We start from the raw sequence: 21,013 nt of genomic DNA on the forward strand, positions 1-21,013 counted from the left end.
GGGGGGTTACTTTATATAAATTTTTAAGAATTGCTGGAGCTGACATAACTGCCAAAATTGCCTGGGAGAGGCCAAAGACCCTTTTTTTGGAATCTGTAAGCTAGGCAATTTTCCTTTTGCCCAGCTTTTTGGCTATTTTGGGGCCAATACCTGGTGTTCAGATTACAAATAATGAGGTGAAATCCTCAATCTTCAGATCCCCACTGGTTTGCAGTTCTTTAGTGTCTGGGCATTTGACACCTTGCACACTGCCTACAGTTAGAAGTGCAAAAGTGGGGATGTGTAATTCTGTTGACTTCAGCTGATCCCTTAAAAAAATCAAGTGTAAATATAAGCATGGGGTTTAGCAAGCTGCAATGGGGATTAAAAGACTTTTGATTTGCCACCATCCTGATTTATTAAACTGCTGCAATTTCTCTTCTGGCTAGGTAAAACAGCTGGTTAAGTGGCAGCCTGTGTTGTAAACAAGTTATGCAGTGCATTTTGGGAAAAATACAGTGAGGTGTCCTAAACCTGGACAGATATGCTGCAGAATGTGAATTGTTGGGGCCCTTGTTAAATGTTTAAACCAAAATTTTATATTCTTGCAAGCAACATTGCCTTGTGGCAACAATTAGTAACAGTCCCACGATCACTTTTGAGTAGCGGTTTAGATTTTAATATCCATTGTATGAAATAAATTCTGTGATTACTATTCTTTTGAAATGCTGCATTTCAAGTCTACTGAGTTTCCTTGTACCCCAATTTTACTCTTCTGCAGGCAGCAACTGATGCTGGGGTATGGTTCTGTGGGCACCAGCAACCATCAATTTTGCCAAATTTGTTTTTTTATTGTGACCCTACACAGGGAGTGAAATAATTTGGCTGTCAAGAGGCTGTGCATAAAAAACTTTTCTAAATGAGGTTCTTTATAGTGGCATTTTACTCTCAGTATTGACAATACATTTCCCATTATTACATACTTCAATAACAAATACAATTTAACGGTAAGTGTTTTCTCAGAAGAAAATTACAAGTCACAAGTATCAATCCCTCAAGTTTAAGACCGTAATCTAATTTCTAGACGTATCGTAAACTATAGGTTTTTTGGGCGACTTTGTGACGGCTGAATCCCTCAACTGGATTAATGATGTATAGTTAAAATGTTTAATTTCGTATTATCACTTGATAAGTTTTTGTGACTAATCTTTGCTCTTCCACTACATAGACTCCTATTCCTTCCACTACATAGACTCCTATTCCTTCCATTCTAATACCAAAGAAACTCCAAGAAATAAAATCTGCACATGGTTCTGCTGTAGACTGATACCTGGTGTGTTGGATCCCATAATGTTTTTAAACAACGATGCTGGAGGAGTTCAATTTATAAGCGCATTGAAGATTTGCAGCTTGTAAGCAGTTTGATTGTGAACTTAATGTGTAATGAACAGTTGGCTGAGGGTTATTCAGTAATAGGGCAGGGGTGCCTAAACTGCTTCCAAACCCTGGCAGTAAAAACCCGACAAACTCCAGCCTTTGAACTCATGTTTACTTGCTGGTTTGTTGTGTTTGAATTTGGGGCCTTTGAAAGAGCTGTCATTAGTGGATAAATTGTAATCTGAACATCTAAGCTGTTAGAAATAGGCAGATAAATGGGAACATGGATTTAAATTTCATATGTGGCATATGGAATGCAAGTGTCACCATTGAAGTCAAAATGCTTGGGCATCCCTTTAAGAGTGGATAGCCAGCCAGCACTAAGGAATAAGTACATGAATCACAATGCTGAAATGCACTTCTAGAGATAAAATATTGCGAGAGAAAGTGCAATCAATTCTGAAAGAAAATAAACTTAGCCTTGTCTTAGATGATTACTCAGCCACAGACCTTAATGTCTCATTTAGTTAAGTTTCTTTTGTTAACATGGCTTTTATCAATGGCCGTTTTAATTAGTGGAAGTCATTACTATGAAGTGCTACATGTGCTATTGCAGCTGGCATGAAGAAGGGGGCTATTTCATATTGGAATGAACATTGGCTACCTTTTTAATGGTACTCAAGTAGACCATGTGGTAGACTTGAGTAAAACAACTTGGTGAGATATTTCAATATGATAAGGTGCTATATAAATTAAGGATTTATTACAAACCAGTGTTGCTGCTCATTCAAATGCAAGATGTGCATGTTTCATTACTTGTCCTTGCATTGCTCTATCTCCTGATTGTGTTTATCTTTCCTATTCTGGTTTCTTTTGTTTTCTCTTTTTCCCCTCCCCCATCCTTATGTCAGTGGTAGGTGTGACGTGTTGGTCAGGGAGGTGGGGATCTGGCCAGGGTTTTTTTTTCAAGCAGCAGTCGGTGGGTAGGGAGACTGATCTGGTCCTCAAGCCACATTCTGTGCTGGAAGGTGTGAGGTATCGGTCAGGGAAAGGATCTGGACAGGGATGGAGGGCAGTGGGTACCTTTTTGAAGCTGCTGGTGACGGTTGGGTGGGGACAGTGGTTGCCAATGGATGATGCTAGGACTGCATGCTGACATTGCGGGAGGTGACCATTGTGAAGTGGAGTGGGGGGAACGATGCTGTGGAATATAGTGCCATCTATCTGGGAGAACTGAGATAAATAAGGGAAATTTAAACCTCACTACTTTAAACCCAATAGTCAGGCACAACAAAATGAATGCAATGTCACCTTTTATAAGCACACAGTTCCTACTGTACATAAAACTTAATATTACAATATTACTAGTAGATATCCCATGGTATGGTGAGTCGAAGGATACACTGTTTTATAACGCCATGGTTATATGCCATGAAACACTATTACCAGGGCAACTGATGTATGGTGATTGAATAATTCTGTTTTTTATTATGTGTAATTTGGGATTTTTAAACTTTTAGCGATTGAACTCCAGGAATGTTCATTTTTCTGTGAAAACAATCCAATTTTCTTCATTATGTTGGTAAATTGGGCTTTTTTAATATCTATTTTCCCTTACATACAACTTTTGATCCTTTTTAAAGCCGAGGATATATGCAAGATGTGTCAGTTGGAGGTAGGTACTTGGTGCTTAGCAGCACCAAGGAGGGATAAGTCATTTGTTTTGATCGCACTAGAGGATAGTCCTGGGATTTGGCAGCAGTGGGGTAGAGGTGGTGGGTTAGCATTTGGGGGGAGACAGTCCTGTAGTTTGGCAGCACTGTGGACATGTCTTGGGTTTGCCAGAACTGGGATGGAATGAGGAGTTTGGATCATTGATGGATTCCTGACAAGGCAGGGGGTAGTCTGGGAGATGTGTTTGTAAATTTCTAATCTCTGGAAATGAGTTAATTGTTTCATGATTGGTTCCTGGAAAAATACTGTTTTCCTTAAATAAACAGATTCAACTTGCTGTGTCTGCCTCTCTGGGTTGGTAAATTAACATGTGGCTCCTTTACTTTAACATGAAATTTCATGATTGAAAATATTGTATCAACAATTTGTGCATCTCTTGCAAAGTGGGTGAAAGGAGTTGGAGCTTGTAATCACCATCCTCTAAATGGCCAGTCTACCTATTGATCATAAACATTGCCAGCATCAGAGAACTTTTACCAGAGATAAGAGTCCCAATGTTTTTTGGATAAAATGCAGAGAACAAAATGGTTCACATTGCTATATAAAAACACTTTGCATGGCTACTTTCAACTATTTTCAACTCCACAGCGACTGAACAAATGTGACTTATTTTTGAATTTAGTAGTTTAATTGAAAACTCCATTTTCAAAAGCACAAGCTGAAATGCTATTAACCAGACAATTTTGAGAAACAAATTAGAATTTAAACATTAAAGGCACTGACTAACTGAAAGCTGTTTACTTGAATGTCTTAGTATCTCTCCCAAGCCTTAACTTTTGATCAAATCCAGGACTGTTAGCTGAATACATATGTTGCAGCCTGAGCAGGTGCAGTCTGCATAATATCCCAGCATGCGTCAGTGGCATTTTGTGAGTGAGCGGAACTGGTAGGATGCTTCTCTTCAGCCGTAGGTCTGTAAATTAGCAGTCATATTTGAAATAGATCTTGCGTGAATTTACCTGAAAAAAAGCTTTAGAAATTTGCTCTGTAGCTTATCTTCAAATGTTGAAAAATAATCAAACAGATGCTGTTAGTGGCTGAAGAGAAGCATCCTACCAGTTGCACTCAAAATGCTCCCGATGCATACGGGGAAATTGTACAGATTGCACCTATTCAGATTGCAAGATATGTATTCAGCTCACAGTCATGGACTTGATCAAAAGTTAAGGTTTTGGGGAGATGCTAAGACATTCAAGTAGCTTCAGTTATTTAGTGCCTTTAATCTAAAAAGCATACCAAGCAGCTTCCTCAGTGTATGGAAAATGGATACCGAGCCAGGAAGGGGATATTGAAAACTTGGTTAAAATAAGCTTCCACAATTCTCACTGCTGTGTATCTACTTGTACAATAGCATAACCCAAAGATTGTACAAGTAGATACAGAGCAGTGTGAGTCAACCTCCATATAGATAAGACACTAAAGAAAGAACTTGCATTTATATAGTGCTTTTACCGTAGTAAAATGTCCCAATATGCTTCACCAGAGCGTCATCAAACAAAATTTGACATTGAGCCACGAGATATTAGGACAGGTGACCAAAAGCTTGGTCAAAGAGGTAGATTTTAAGGAGCGTCTTGAAGAGACAGGCAGATAGATCTATGGAGGGAATTCCAGAGCTCAGGGCCTAGGCTACTAAAGGCACAGCCGTCAGTGGTGGAGCGATGAAAATCAGGGATACGCAGAGATCTCAGTGGGCTGTAGGGCTGTTGGAGGTTGCAGAGAAAAGGTGGGGTGAGGCCATGGTGGGATTTGAAAACATGGGTGAGAATTTTAAAATTGAGGCGTTGCCGGACTGGGAGCCAGTGTAGGTCAGCAAGCACAGGGGTGATTGGTGAACAAGACTTGATGTGAGTTAGGGTACGGGCAGCAGAATGTTAATGAGCTCAAGTTTATGGAGGGTGGGAGGCCAGCCAGGAGAGCATTGTAATAGTTGAGTCTAGAGGAAACAGGCATGGATGAGGGTTTCAGCAGCAGATGAGCTGAGATGGGCAATGTTACGGAAGTAGAATTAGGCAGTCTTGGTGATGGAGAGGATATGGGGACAGAAGATCAGCTCCGGGTTAAATAGGCCGCAGTGGTTGTGAACGATCTGTTCAGCCTCAGGTAGTGGCCAGGGAGAGGGACGTAGTCTGTGGCTAGGAAACAAAGTTCACGATGGGGACCAAAGACATTGGTTTTCCGTCTCCCCAATATTTAATGGGAGGCTCTTCATGACGACAGGGCATCCTAAAGTGCTTCACAGCCAATTAAATACTTTTGAAGTGTAATCACTGTTGTAAGTGGCCTTGGGTGTCAACCTTGGCTCAGTGGTAGCACTCACATCTGAGTGAAATCCCATTCCAGGACTTGAGGACGTAATGTAGGCTGCCACTTCAGTGCAGTACTGAGGGAACTCTGCACTGTCAAACCACTTACAGAAGTGACGGATGCCACGAAACCCAAGAGTGTCTGTATCCACAGCAGACCCAAATTGTATAACAAGGACACCCTGATACTGGCTTTTACATTTGGCACAGCCAGGCACAGCAGGATGACTTTGTTCCAAGAACATAACAAACAATCACTAAATATTCTGTTTCTTATAATTAAGTTTAAGTACTGATACTTTAAATACTCAAAAGAGACAGCGTTCAAAATATATGCATCAGCTGTGCAACATTTGCAAACGAATTTGTAAATCTCAAGGGGTGTAGTGAAATGTACAATATCAAAAAACTTTTCTTAGAAAATTCCACATTTTGTAAAGTAATTGCACAGATTTGTAGGAATATTTTGTAGGAAAATCTGACTGCCTAAATTCCATTTATGTCTTATACATTGACTTGCAGCAAATAATTCACATTTTTAAATAAAGCATGTTTATTTTGTTTTTCTAAGTTAAATTATGGGTTTGCTAGCTTCGTGAAGAGCAGCACCACCTGTTGTCTTGTAGCTGCCTTTGTTCCCATTGTGGTCCTGTGGTAATTTGAACTCCAGTGACCTTGTAGTGCATGATTAGTTTTAGCTGCTGATAAAAGAAGGTAGTTAACTGTATTTCTTGTACGTGTCATCTGGAGACCAGAATGCAGTTTCAAACTTTCAATATAACACTGACATTTTTCTAGTTTACTACGCAGAAGAGAATGTATTCAGCTTTCAGTCAAATAATCTCAATACTTTGTAATTATAACCTAGCTATCATGTTTTCAAGTTATTTTTTCTCTGGTTCAGCATCATCAGCCACTCGCGTAAGTAGACCTCATGTCCTGTACGATACTGAGCATGTGTTAACCTGCTCAAGTTCTAGGTAAATGATAGGAAAACCTAAGGACCAAAACAGAGAACCCTTCATCTGTACAGTGGCTACAAGAAGTATAGTGCCACCAGGTGATTCTGCTCTCTTCAAAAAGCAGACATAATATACGTTGTCATAAGACTGAGTCAGACCAACAAATAGTTTATTTAAATAAGATGTAAATGAACAGTATACTGTACAAAACATTGAATCATACAGTTCATAATCCTCAATACATAAAATAATAAAGACGCCACTCGCTTTCTAGACTTTCAACAGAAGCTCAGACAAGCTTACCCACAAAAGTATAATCCAACCCCCTTTTAAATTATAGTGAAATAATAGACATTTATGTGTCCTCTTAATTACTTTAGATGAACATTCATCCCTTGATAGTGGTAAGGATGTTTGTTTCCCCATTTGATCTATCTGTGATAGATGGAACTAAAAGCCTTTGCAATCAACCTACATGAAAATGTATTTTGTTTCATGGAAACCATCGCTCTGATGCATATTAATTGAACTTTGTCTGCCTTAACATAATGTGCATTTCCTATGCTTTGCACAAACCAGTTCACAGCCACAATTAACCCAGTGTGTACTATTCTTAATATACACATGCTAAAAATGGAACACAGAAGCATATCACACCAGCTTATCTACTGCTGTGATATGCATCCCTTTCAACCAGCAGGTAGGTGAAGAGATTCTGGCTTGATTTAGTGTTGCAAAAATGCAGTTACAGCAGTGTTACAAAGGAAGGGAAAAAGTGGTATTTAAAAACCAGGACTGTACCCTCAGATACGCAGGGTGATTTTTAATTTGAGCCAGTTTTCTGCTATCACTGTCTCCAACTACAGCTATCTTTACGCAAAAATATTTCCTTCTTAAAAAGCTACTTGTTTTCTTCTGTTTTCCATCCCCTCCTAGGCTGTTTTGTGCCGTCGTGGCAGAAACATAGTAGAGCTAATATGTGCTGCACCACTCTCCAGTGTCTGTTGTACTTATTTTAAGTTCAGTGTGTTTTATTATATATCCTGCTTTACAAATGTGTCACACCAGAAAATGTCACATGAGAGTATTGTGTCCAGGGGGCAAAACTAGTGAATGTTGAAGTGAGAACTTAACTATTAAGCTATCAATCAGATAACCAATTGACTTAAATGTGAATTAATCAAAAACATTTAGACTCGGTCAGTAAGTCTCAATGAATGAGTACAGTAGAATCATAGGTTTCAGCACGGAAGGAGGCTATTTGGCCTATCGAGTCCACGCCAGGTCTGTGCAAGAGCAATCCAGCGAGTCCCACTCCCCGTCATATCCCCTTAGCCCTGCAATTTTTTTTTACTTTCAAGTATTTAGGCCATGATTGAATCTGCCTCCACCAACCCCTCACGCAGTGCATTCCAGATCCTAACCACTCACTGTGTAAAAACGGTTTTCCTCATGTCACCTTTGGTTCTTTTGCCAATCACCGTAAATCTATGCCCTCTGGTTCTTGACCCTTCCGCCAACGAGAACAGTTTCTCTCTATCTACTCTGTCCGGACCCTTCATGATTTTGAATACCTCTGTCAAATCTCCTCGAAACCTTCTCAGTTCCAAGGAGAACAACCCCAGCTTCTCCAGTCTATCCATATAACTAAAGTCCCTCATCCCTGGAATCATTCTGGTAAATCTCTTGCATCCTCTCCAAGGCCTTCACATCTTTCCTAAAGTGCGGTGCCCAGAACTGGACACAATACTCCAGTTGTGGCCGAACCAATGTTTTATAAAGGTTCATCATGACTTCCTTACTGTTGTACCCTATGCCTGTTTTTATAAAGTCCAGGATCCCATATGCTTTTTTAATCGCTTCTCAACCTGCCCTGCCACCTTCATTGATACCCCCAGATCTCTGTTTCTGTACCCCTTTTAGAATTGTGCTCTCTAGTTTTTATTGCCTCTCCTTGTTCTTCCTACTGAAATGTATCACTTTGCATTTTTCTGTGTTAAATTTCATCTGCCACGTGTCCGCCCAGGCCACCAGCCTGTCTATATCCTCTTGAAGTCTATCACTATCCTCCTCACTGTTCACTACCCTTCCAAGTTTCATGTCATCTGCAAATTTTGAAATTGTGCCCTGTACACCCAAATCCAAGTCATTAGTATATATCAAGAAAAGCAGTGGTCCCAGCACCGACCCCTGGGGAACACCACTGTATACCACCCTCCAGTCTGAAAAACAACTGTTCACCACTATTCTCTTTCCTGTCACTTAGCCAATTCTGTATCCATGTTACTGCCCCCTTTATTCCATGGGCTACAAGTAGCAGGAAGTAACCAATGAAATCAGTCAAGAAAGTTTAAATTGGTTCAAGCCACTATCTTGACATTTTCTTTCAACTTAAAATTTACCAGTGAAAGCAATATTTATAACATAATCCTATAAAAATTAAACAATTCTGAATAAAATGCTTTGTTCTTACTAATAGAATTGCCTGAATGGTATTGCAAATTTCTGGAATACAATTGCTCTGGGAGCCCCTCCTGGGTTTGCAACAGTTGCTGCAACTTTTGGTGTTCAGTTGAGTTTTGCTGCCTGCGTTTTTTGTGGCTAGCAGGGTGGGAATTGTGGGTGTGAGACCTGACTGGTCAGATACTGTGTGCATGAACGATATTTTACATTGATTTTTTTTATCATCAATTTGGTTTGGTTGTTATTTTTAATTGGGCTTTGATTGCACATATGCAGTCTTAGATTATCCTAGAAGTTTGATTGTACACACATTCTTTTAAATCACTCTAGGCTTTAAAAATTCAATATAAGTAGTTTTTAAAATTATTTTGTTGGTCCAGATTATGAAGAGTGGTTATATTTCTGGAATACAATTGCTCTGGGAGCCCCTCCTGGGTTTGCAACAGTTGCTGCAACTTTTGGTGTTTTAGGGGATTTATTGTTTAATCCCAGCACAAGAGCAGAGTTGAGTCAATTTGAATTTGATTATATTTAACTTTCATGTTTTTACATGTTAATTTGAGCCAATTGGCCCAATTCAGAAGGTCGGGAGGGCTATTGCATAACATTTAATATATATTTTAATGTTGATATTTTTAATAAATCACAATTTACAAAAGCATTTTCTGTTAGAAATGTCTGCAATAATGCTTCCCATCATAGGCCTGTACCTATGTGAGAAGCCTGAGTCTCGAGTTCATGCAGGTTCCCAGACCTCTCCCTGTTAGCTGAAGAGAATAACTAGGGTAACAGCCTACAGCTCCCAGTTATGGCATGCTCTGTGAATGGCCAGCCATACTGGCAATGAAAAATTTGTAGAAGTTGTAGACGCAAGTGCATTCCGGGAGCTGTATTGTGCCACTCTAGTTATTCTCTGCAGCTAACAGGCAGTCAGCTATCATTCTAAAAACAAAAGAGCTAATCAAATCAATCAACATATTCTTTAAAATCCTTTAGGAGTTCCCTTATAAGCTGAGCACTTGCTACTGAAAACAAAGTTTGTAATGTAGTAGACAAAATATAACATTTACAACATGTGTAACAGTATTTTCCATCTGTGGTCTGTGCCTATGGCAGAACATTAAACTTGAGTTTAAGCAGTTTTCTAGACCCAAGACTGTTAATGAAGAGACTCATGTAAGCAGGCTCTACAGATCCCAACAAACACATGTGAGTACAACTGGAAACCTGTGATTGGCAGCAAGAGTGGCCAGAGTATACCAGGGATTGCTGTTTGTAGGTCCTTGCCCCTCTTTCATTCTGGTGTATTAATGGAAAATTATGCAATTGAAACTGCCTGAGAAACCATTTTTAGGCTAGTAAAGAATATTTTTGTATAAAACATGAAAAATAAAAAAGCATAGCATTTTCAAATTTTAGGTAATTTTGAAAAAAGGTTATTGTTGGAATTCAGCCTCTCTCCCAATTTGTTTTATTTATATTTGCAGCAAATTGCAGTTTTCATAAGTAGACTTGCATCACCTATGATCTGAAACATACAATATTATGCATTAGCACTGTTATACTTTGGATAATTTCCAGATATCTTGTCTCATACCCAACATACAGAACAAGCCCATGCTTCCTATGAACTGAAATATGACAGAATTCAGAATTCATGATGGTGAACAATAAATCCCTTGTATTGATTGTACAAGATCTCTTGTACTTTCTGATGGATGGACAAATAACACTTGGATGTCCATATTTTCACACTACGGTACAAATCAGGTTTATTTTATTAAGTAGAATTAGTAAATGTCAAAGCAAACAGCAGATTTCACTGGATTACAAAACTTTACTTACAATTATAATCCCTGTTCCAAAACAACAAATATCATTATGGAGAACCTAAAGTACTTTAGGTTCTCCATAATGATATTTAGCATGAACTAGTGACTACTCTGAAGTTTAGATATGAAATCAGGTATTAGAGTGTACCCTACTTGCCACTGGTCTGGCTCTGCAGAAATCCACTAACGAACCTTGATCCGTGCAACAGTTATACCAACTTTCTGTTTTTGAAATGAAAACCAAGATAAAGGACTGTCAAAAAGATGTCTTTCAGGGTTGAATACAGCTGTTGTTCATAGTGGGGTTCAAAATCATTAGGCTGTTTTCCCAGTAACCTGTCTCCAGCCATCTATTCCCTTTCAGGACAAAGCCAAGCTTTGAGAGCCTTGCTTTCATGACCACTGATGGGACAAACGGTCACAACTGATTATGTAGCTGAGAGAAAAAAAAACAGCTGAACAACAGTAAGTGCTTCTACCACTTACATGGATTTAATAATCATTTAAGTTATCTACCTAGCCAGACATGATTCATTCCCCCCATTAAAATGACGTTAACATGGCAACATGTATTATAAGTATTCACTTAGCAAGTCTGTTTCTAACCAGAGGTAAAACTAAACTAGTAACTTGTTGGACAGCTGCAAACTTTCATAAAGAAATATTAAAAAATAGAAGTTGCTTGGGCTCGCCTGTTCTTTCTGGGCCGAAAGACACCACTCTGTTGGACTACATAATATAGGTTGAAACTAAAGTATTGGATTTATTTAGAAGATTTTAGATTACATAGCAGCAAAAAGAAACAGCAAAATATTAATTGCATAAATGCTTTTAAAACTAAAATGACTGAACCAGTCCACAAGAGTTGAAATCTACCTTCAGAGCTTATTTGTTGCACAGTTCAACAAACAGCAAAACCTGTGGAGGGCACAGACGTCAGTAAACCTGCCGGTGAGAGCTGTATGTGGGTAAGCTAATGCACTTCCCTTCCATATGGGCCCAATTGTTGCTTTAGACCCCACTAAAACTGAACTGAAGATGCAGTGGGGAGACTGCCATTTTTCACAGACCAAGAGATCTCTAACCAAAGAACTATTGAAGTTCAAAGATAGAGGGCAAAGTCACTCCATAAGAAAATGTTCACACCACATCCTAGCCAGCATATCCATTCATGTTTCAATAAGACATAATCAAATTAGTTCTAGGAAAAAGTCTGCAGATCAAAGCCTGTGGTATGTGTTCTTAATCAGAAGATCGATCTTTGGTCCATGTGTGGGATCAAAGAGATGGATTTGTGGAGAAAATAGAATACAGTTGCAGGGATGGAGAACTGACCTCATGGTGTCCATGTCACTTTCTCAAAATCCCCTATGTGATAATCACCTGAATTAAGTGGTTGGTGATGAGCTTGGTACACGCCATTAAACTTGGATGCCTGGAACATCAAGGCAGTTGGCATGTTGCAATATATCCTGTGTGGATCTTTTTACCATGCTGGAGCCAAATGTCCATAGTTCATGAAGAAACTCTGAAATATAGGATGACAGACAGTTGCCAGAAAGCATTATTTGAAGATTGCATATATATACATGCTCATATATATATATATATGTGTGTGTGTGTATGTGTGTATATATATAGTTCATGGGTGACTTTGATTGGGTTGCAGAGAGGCAAGCAGTTTTTCCATGTTGTGGTCAGGAGGATGAAGGCAACGCACTCACATATTCTATAAGTCAGTGAGTTAAGCTGCTTACCATGTTGATTGGGAGAAGTTCCCTGTATTTATTGTTCCATCTAGAATAGGTTTAAACCTGCATTTGTCAGTGTCTAATGACCAACTATAAACTATTCTCCTTGGAGAGTAGGTAAAGATGGGCTTGGTGATGGGAGATCAGAACTGAGATGATCCTCTGTGGTAGACTTAGTACTGAGCAAAGCAAGTCTGTAATACTTGACTTGTGGTCCCCAGCACATTAAATTTAAAATCCTCATTTTCAAATCCTTGCATGGCCTTGCCCCACTCTATCCTTCAACCTCCTTCAGCCTTGCATCTTTTTCCAACTCTTGCCTTTAGTGCATTACCCCCTCCCTTTGCCTTACCATTGGTGGCAGAACCCTTAGCTGCCTCAGCTCTACGGTCTAGAACTCCCTCCCTAACACCCTAGCTTCTCAAAGGCTCAGATTTAAAAGGAGTCTTTTCAACCAAGCTTTCAGTTATCCTTCCTAATCCCTCCCTCTGTGGTTCAGCAACCATTCCCTTACCCATTCTTATTCATTCCTCCCACCCCAGAAAGTGCTGTGAGATATTTTCTACATTAAAGATGCTCTATAAATGTAAGCTATTGTTACTCCAGGATGCTGCTGCTGATTGACCATCCAAGTACCATTATATGCCCTGGCATCCAGCCTGGTCTATTGATGGGGCTTGGTGAGGTAGACCTGCCACTAAGAGTTGGGGTTCTACTCATTTGGCTCCAGGTCATTCTGCAAGACAATGCCTTAGTGGTTAGAGAGGTCCTAAGTGAACAAGCAGTGAGAAGCTTATCTATACTAGTAAGCTGTGCAGTTTTAGCTGGTTAAACTTAAGTATTACCTTTAAGCACATATAGGATCCCTAAAATTTTGTCTTAAGTAAGTGGGGTGCCCGTCTGTGGGAAGAGGCACACTATCAGCCAGTCAGATATGTTATTTATTTAATTTCTCAGTAACTTGTTTTGGAGATTCTGAATCTTGGGAATGGGTTTCTGCCGATGCCAGATACTTGGTTTACCAAAAAAAAAGATTTTGACTTCCTGCTATAAGGTAGTGAAAGATTAAACAGCACACACTGTAATAATTATACGTGCTACTACTGACTGTGGAGTTAAAAAGATGGAGAGAATGGTACAGGAGATATTATTGGCCCAAAACTTTAATCTCAAAGTTGTCATTCCTGATTGTTGTGCTTTTGTGTGTCGACATCAGGAAAATATTAGGAATTACGTTCATGATTTGCAAGAGTTACATCGATCACAAATCTATTTAAACACGTGGGGCGGTGTTTATTTTTAAGAGTCAGTAATGAGGGGTCATCAATTAGAAACTGTAACTGAAAGTGAGGGAAGAGGTTAGAATTTTATTAATGCAGAGTTGTTGGGGTATGGTGTACTTTGCTGTAAGGAGTGGTTGAGGCAGAGACCATTGCATCTTTTAAGGGAAAATTGGATAAATATTTGAAACAGAGGAAGATACAGGGCTATGGGGAGAATGTGGGGCAGTGGGATTAATTTTGAACTGTTCTAGCAAAGAGTTAAAATAGCAGACAAGTGTTCATCCACTGCTAGCACCAATGTTTGATTCCTTCTCTCTCTAGGAACATATCCATTTGCATCTTCAATACATTTATTCTGTCTGCTTTAATTACTTACTTCTGGTAACTTATTTCACAACTATTATCGTTTGAGGGAAGAAAGAAATTCCACCTAACTTTGCTTCTCACGCCTAACTTCCTAATTTTTAACTTGTGTCCCCTGTTATTTGAACAGTGATCAATTTGCCTGGATCTATTTTCTCAATTTCCTTCGTAATTTTAGTTAGACCATCTCCAAAGTCTCTCTTTTTTTTGAACTAGTCATAGGGACATAAAATAGGGTGGATTAAATTTGCATAAAGGCGACTTCTTTTTCAAATCTGAGCCTTGGTGCAAAGAGTGTATCTCAGTGTCAGATCTTTGCAAAATTAAATAAATAACTTCAGGCTTCTAGACTGACAAAAGGGTGAAACTGGCCTCTGTATTTAGCAACTGACTGCTTCCAGAGCAACGTGTTATCTTTGTTTTATTGTTTTAAAGTACTGAGCTCTGCAAACCAAGAGGACACATTCTGATTTCAGGTTCACAGTGGCACCCTGAAGATGCTGTAATGTGGGACTCCCCGCCTCAGCCTCCCCCCCGCGGCACTTGGTTGCACCCAAGTTAGGGAGGGGGGGTGAGAGGTGACAGGAAGTGGCAGCGGCGGCCATGTTTGCCCCAGCGCTGTGTTTTGAGCAGCTTTGTTGTGGCTTCTTCTCCGTGTTTACTGCCCGTCTGGAGCCGAAATGGAAGCGACCTGGGGCGCCTTTATATTTCAGGTGAGGCTTCGAGGAGGGAGGGAGGGAGGGAGGGGGGGGGAAACAAGGTCGGGGACGGGGCCCAGAATAAGGCGTTGGAATTTGAAGCCGGAGTCGGCATTTTGAAGTAAACGGTCGAGGAAGTTTTTTTTTTGCCTCTCTTCCCAGGGCTTAGCTGAAGACAAACCCAGCCGAAGCACCATTATATGCTTCGGCATCCAGCTGGTTTCTAACCCGGTAGTGCATCAGTCACTAACAAAAAAAAAACACTTTTTAAAAAAAAAAACAAGAGCTGGAGCACACAGCCAACAATTAAAAATGAATGCAACCAACATTGAACAACCCTGGAATCAATCAAGGAAATTAGGAATTTAATTTACTGTTGAGTTTTTTTTTTCGATCTGTAATAAGTTGGAGAAACAATTTTAGTCATTTGTGCAAGTGAGATCCAACCACTCTCCCCATCCGCTATCAACATTGATTATTGTGCTCGTGTTTTTTTTTAAATCTATTGCTTGTATGCAATTTATTTGTTTTTTAAAAAATAATTCTTCCTGTCCACTATGCAACAACAAATTGCTTTTCCATAGTGCTTTCAATATAGTATAACATCTCAAGGTGCTTCACAGGAGCGTTATCAAATAAAATTTACAATGAAACTATTTAATTTTATGCAATGTTTTAAATTTAGTATAGAATATACAATGTTATAGCTTGGGGGCTACATTTCCAAAAACAGAAATAGTGGTTAATTTACTGATTTTAAGGTGTGGATTTTAATATTTTGCAAAAAAAAAGTTGTGTTGTGATGGTCTTGCAAAGCTTTTTTCTTAGATGCAAGCCGTTTGCTAACCTTCAAGGTGAGATTTGTGCTCTGGAAGTGTTAAAATGTCCTCATTTCCAGTGTCCGTGATTGAAGCGGCTCAATTCAGAAGTTAATTTTGCTTCCCAAATGCGTTGTGTACGACTGAAACTGTGCATTATATTTTAAAAACCGAGAAGCCCTGAGCCAGCATTGTGCCACATGATGAGCTTTTATTTATCTCGAGGAAGCCCATGAACGTGCAGTGTAAATAACTTATGCCAGCACAACATCCCATGATGAATCCTGCAAATGTCTACACTTTTATGTGTGGCACAAGTTGATGTCTGGATATTGCAGTTTGGCATAAAGTCCTGGAGACAGTGAAAATGACTCTGTGTAGATTTGAGTGCTGCCTACTCATTTTGGCCAGATGATCCCAGGTTCAATCCCTAGGCTTTCCTATTTCAGCTGGAGTGGGAATAGAGACAATTGGCCTCTGCTCCTGAGTTAGGGAGGAGAAAACTGTCCAGGGTTCCTGTTCCTAAATGCTAACCAGCAATTTCCGCTGGGAATGCATATGTGTGTATGTAGAGTGAGGAGAGGATTGGGCTTGCTGGTGACTTTCCTTATGATCAAATAGACTGCTGATACTCCCTTTCGTGGCCATAGATGAATAATAATTTGGTGAGGTGCAGGAGGGCTTTTGTGCAACCATATTCCAGCAAGAAGTTAGCACATTCAAGAGAGGAGGGAGAAAATAAAGTGTCTTTGTGAGTTACGTATTTTAAGTCTATTGTTAGAAATTGTGTAACAGCAGCAACAACTTGCATTTGTGTAGTGCCCTTTAACAGAAAGCATCCCAACGCTTCACATAGGCAAGAGATGCGCCAAGCAGGGAGAGGATTTAGGAGAGACGGGGCGAGCAGTGGGGGAAGCCGGGAGAGGGACGGGGCGAGCAGTGGGGGGAGCCGGGAGATGGACGGGGGGAGCCGGGAGATGGACGGGGGGAGCCGGGAGATGGACGGGGGGAGCCGGGAGATGGACGGGGGGAGCCGGGAGATGGACGGGGGGAGCCGGGAGATGGACGGGGGGAGCCGGGAGATGGACGGGGGGAGCCGGGAGATGGACGGGGGGAGCCGGGAGATGGACGGGGGGAGCCGGGAGATGGACGGGGGGAGCCGGGAGATGGACGGGGGGAGCCGGGAGATGGACGGGGGGACGGGGGGAGCCGTGGGGGGGGGACGGGGGGAGCCGTGGGGGGGGGACGGGGGGAGCCGTGGGGGGGGGACGGGGGGAGCAGTGGGGGGGGGACGGGGGGAGCCGTGGGGGGGGGACGGGGCGAGCAGTGGGGGGGGGACGGGGCGAGCAGTGGGGGGAGCCGGGGGAGGGACGGGGCGAGTTGGGAGAGTTGACTGGAGGTACAGTGCAAAAAGTAGGTTTTGAGATTTGTTTTTAAAGGCGGGGAAGGAAGTAACATGACCACGATTTAGGGAGAGGGCTCGTGAGTGTAGGGCTGAAAGCTCTACCACCAAGTAAAGAACACCGTTAAAAGGGATGCACAGGAGCCCAGAGCTGGGACGAGGCTATGGAGGGATTTTAAATTTGGTGAATGGGGTGCTAGTGGAGGTCAGCAAGAATGGGCATATTGGTGAATGAGTCCTGGTGTGGCACAGGTGGCATAGTTTTGGACAAATTGGACTTCGTGTAGAGAGGAGTTTCGGAGGCTGGTGAGGATGTTTGAGAAGTTGATTACTGCATTAAGATAACACGAAAGTGTTCTTTTGTAAATGTATCTTGCTTCTTGTATTAAAGTGACAAGTTGCTTAGTTTCCTGCTTCAGAAAGCAGCTAGATTACATACTTTTGGCAATAGTGTTACTATTTTTCATTTAAGGATATGATGTATTCCACTTTTTATTTAGTGTCCAGTTGTGTCTTGTTTCGGAAGGCTGTGACGTGCTGGGGTATGGTTTCATGGGAGCTGCCCAACCTCTGGTGCCTCATCAAAGTGGCCATTTTTCATCTGAGCCTGATAGTCGGTGTCAGCAGAATGCCTCATGGTGAAGGGTATTGCAGCCAAATCTGAACCTATCCTTACCTGATGTCGGGCATTTTCCCAGCAGGTGTCATTGGAATAAATCAGGAGCAGGAATACTGGCTTTTTTTGCTCCTCTCTATTCTAGGCTTGTTGACTCCAATGCAGGTCAAATTCTAGTAAAGGGTTTAAACCTGGGATTTTCTTGACGTTTCTCCCTTTTAATCGGTCAAGTTAACAGTTGGCTTGACTTGTCACAAAAGTAATTAAAGAGAAAGTCTCTTATTAAAATTTAAACTGAAAAGGGTAAGACTAATTTGATCATTCACATTTTTCTGCTTTTTTGAATGTGAATATGTCATTGACATCACAGGAGTTACGGAGTCTGACTGTGTGAGGGAGGAGCCATACATATTTGAAATAATACAAAGTTGCTGAAGTACCTTGAGCCACTGGCTTGTATCCACTGATCCTTCAGCTTGTTTGTATAGTCTGGCTCAGTAACTCCTCCAGGAGAGTGTTTTTCTGCCAACGTCATTAACACTTGTTATTTAATTCGAAGTCCGGAATGGATAGGAAATAAATTACCATGAGATTTTTTTCAAAAAAGATGATAGTAAAATTCAATGTTTTTACGATAAGCAAAATTTTGGTAAACCTGTAATCTGTTGAAGAAATTTCTGTATGTATAGTTATAGGGATTAAATTGTCGAAATTTAAAGTGTTTTTTCCTGCAATTTTCCCTGTCCTAAAGATGGTGACTTTTTTTTGGTAGCCTTCGGCTGCTTGGCATTGTGCCCAAGTGGCAGTTCTTCATGTGTGACTTTAGACAGTTGTTGACCTGTTGGGGGGCGGGGGTTGGCTGGAAAGCATTGCAGCTTGGACTGAACATGTCCTATCAATTGCTGGATAGCGATCAGGAGCAGGAACCCCGGCTGATATTTTTTTCCATCTATCTCTCTGCTATTCTCATGCCCAAGGGCGCCGATGCATCGGTGCCATGGCTGAGCTCTAACTCGGTGCAGACCAGGATCAGACTGCATTTTTAATCAACCAGTTGCCTGACATGCGCAGATCCATTAACATGCTAAAAAAATTCTTATTTTTTTGTGCTCATCAAGTATGGGATAATAGTATAGGGAGAATGGAACACTTTAAATGCAAGTTGTTGTTTCTATTTCAGACACCCAGTGTCAAGTACCCCCGGGTCAGATATAGCACCGCTAGATATAGAGTTAGCCTCTTTGCTCCAGCAATCCACTTGACACCCTTCAAGGGCACCCTCACTGCACTAATGTGGCATTTTGTTCCATTTTCCAATCAACAACCCCTAGGCCTATCTGACTTTGCCAATTAGTGCCAAAAATGGGGGTAATTTTGTGCTGTAGGCTAATGTCCACTAGGCATGGTACGTGCTACAATAGCACAAACTCACCACACAGGACCTTTATAGCCAGCAGAGGAGACTTTCATTCAATCAGGATTTGAACCCAAGTCCTAGAGATGAAAATCCAATGCCTAATTCACTGTGCTACCCAATCCCAATGCTTGAATATTTTTAGAACCAAGCTGCTGAGAAATCCACATAAGTAGAGATTCTCTTTGCTTAATACGCACTGCAAACACTTCCCTGCTGTCCTCCCTGAAGGGGCGCACTCTATTTAGATAAACCAAGAGAACGTAGATGCAAGTTGGCAAGAGTCGAGACTTGGACAATCTCGAGGATGTGCAAGGGCACTGCTGAAGTTTAACCAACTATAACTGCACAGCTTGCCAGCACCAAGCACTGGTAAGTTTGAGGCTATTTGTCTCGCTGGGTTCATTATATCCTTTGGGGCACTGCTTAGCAGAGTTGTCTGCAGCTGAGTGGGAAGAATCCCATCCACCAGTAACTGGTCTGTTAGCCCTAAAAATTGATCCCACAGAGCAACCCTGGGACTTCACTGCTATTTGTGGCTTGGTGCCATGCCATGTACTATATTTATCGACCAAACCATTGGGGAAGCAATTTTTTTTTAAAAATTATGTATGTGACGTGGCCAGGTAATTTACAAAGTAACGAATACTAGGAAGGGATTTCAAACCAGAAATTCGTATTGGATGGGGGTTCATAATGGCACTCCTGCAGTTTCTAATTGAATGCCAAGCTAAAAGTCTTTCTAGGTTACTTCAGGGATAGTTTGATTCTTTTTAGAATTTGAGATGGTTTTTGTAATTAATGAAAGTTTCTGTAGGCGGGGTTGCTTTGTATCACTCAATGGTGATATTCACACTGAAGGATTAATTATTGTGATTTGATGACTAATACTCTTAATACTTGAGCTGGCCCTTGTGCATTCTGCTGCAGCTGTGTGCCGATGTGCTTCTATTCTTCTCTCCATTTCCTCCTCTGTTATCTAGCAGCTTTGGTCTCACTGCCAGACTTTCAGACTTCCTGTGTTGTTTTTGATCTGGGAGCAAATATTGTGTAGAGGGTGGACACGTGTTTGTGGGGATTTACCAAGAAGTGAAGGTAGAGTTTCAAGAAGGTTGGCTCATGTTGAAATTTTTGCAGTGCCGCTGGATCCTGAAGGTGGTTAGTTTGAAGGTAGTGTATTAAATTGGAATTTTCAGGGTGTGGTGGAATTTTTTTGTCGCTCATAAAAAGGCATATTCTGGCATCTGTTGAAATTGGTTTAATCTGGCGATGCTTTTCTAGTGCCAGGTTAGGAACTCACTTGTGAATGCATCTAGGAGTTTCCCATTGTGCCAGATTGGGGAAAGGGCCAAATGGTGCAGAAGCATTTTCAAGGTGCTGCAGACCTCTTTCCAGGACTACTTTACCCCACAAATGGCCCACACATTCCACGCCTCACTGGTGGAATTTAGCTATTCTGGGCAGCAGTGCAGAAGGCTACAGAGAGCACACCTCACAATCCCTGCAGGCCTGAGCCTATCCCAATCCACTCATGAGCAACTCCAGGGCTGGAACGCATAGTCTAGCACAACATATAGGCTGATGCAACTGTCACTGTACAGTGGTAGAATGCCTCCCCCCCCCCCCCACTGTGCTGCTGTACAATTCTCTCCCCATATTAAATAGTGAAACTTCTGTAGAATTTATGCCAGTTGGAAAAGTTACATTTACATTCAGCCTGTAACGTCGATAAATACTGGGCAGTCTGCAGCGCATTCCTGGAAGGCCACACAACCCAAGCACTTCCTACACTGACCCAGACTACCAGGTTAGAAAGGCGTATTGGAGTCGCATGCTGAGCAAGCCCCTTCCTAGCACTCTGCAGAGATCAACACCTAACCCGACAGGGCCTATCATCATATATGCAAGATTCTTGCTATCACTCGATCCAACTAAACCCCAGCTACTGTCGTCAAATTATCCTGAGCTCAAACTGCATGCTGTTCAATGTGACCATGTCATACCGACTATCCCAA

General features: G+C 41.2%; 1 protein-coding gene across 3 annotated transcripts in view; it reads left to right on the plus strand.

The window, feature by feature from the left end:
• The first annotated feature begins 14,623 nt into the window (after nucleotides 1-14,623).
• LOC137344991 (vascular endothelial zinc finger 1-like) overlaps nucleotides 14,624-21,013 on the plus strand; it is a 49,438-nt gene continuing 43,048 nt past the window's right edge. For all 3 annotated transcript variants that reach the window (XM_068008314.1, XM_068008312.1, XM_068008313.1), the window contains exon 1: nucleotides 14,624-14,763. In XM_068008314.1, the coding sequence (XP_067864415.1) occupies nucleotides 14,731-14,763 (33 nt within the window). In that variant the 5' untranslated portion in view covers nucleotides 14,624-14,730. The remainder of the gene's footprint in view (nucleotides 14,764-21,013) is intronic.

The sequence above is a fragment of the Heptranchias perlo genome, chromosome 28 (genome assembly GCF_035084215.1).
Source record: "Heptranchias perlo isolate sHepPer1 chromosome 28, sHepPer1.hap1, whole genome shotgun sequence".
Taxonomy (NCBI): Eukaryota; Metazoa; Chordata; class Chondrichthyes; order Hexanchiformes; family Hexanchidae; genus Heptranchias; species Heptranchias perlo.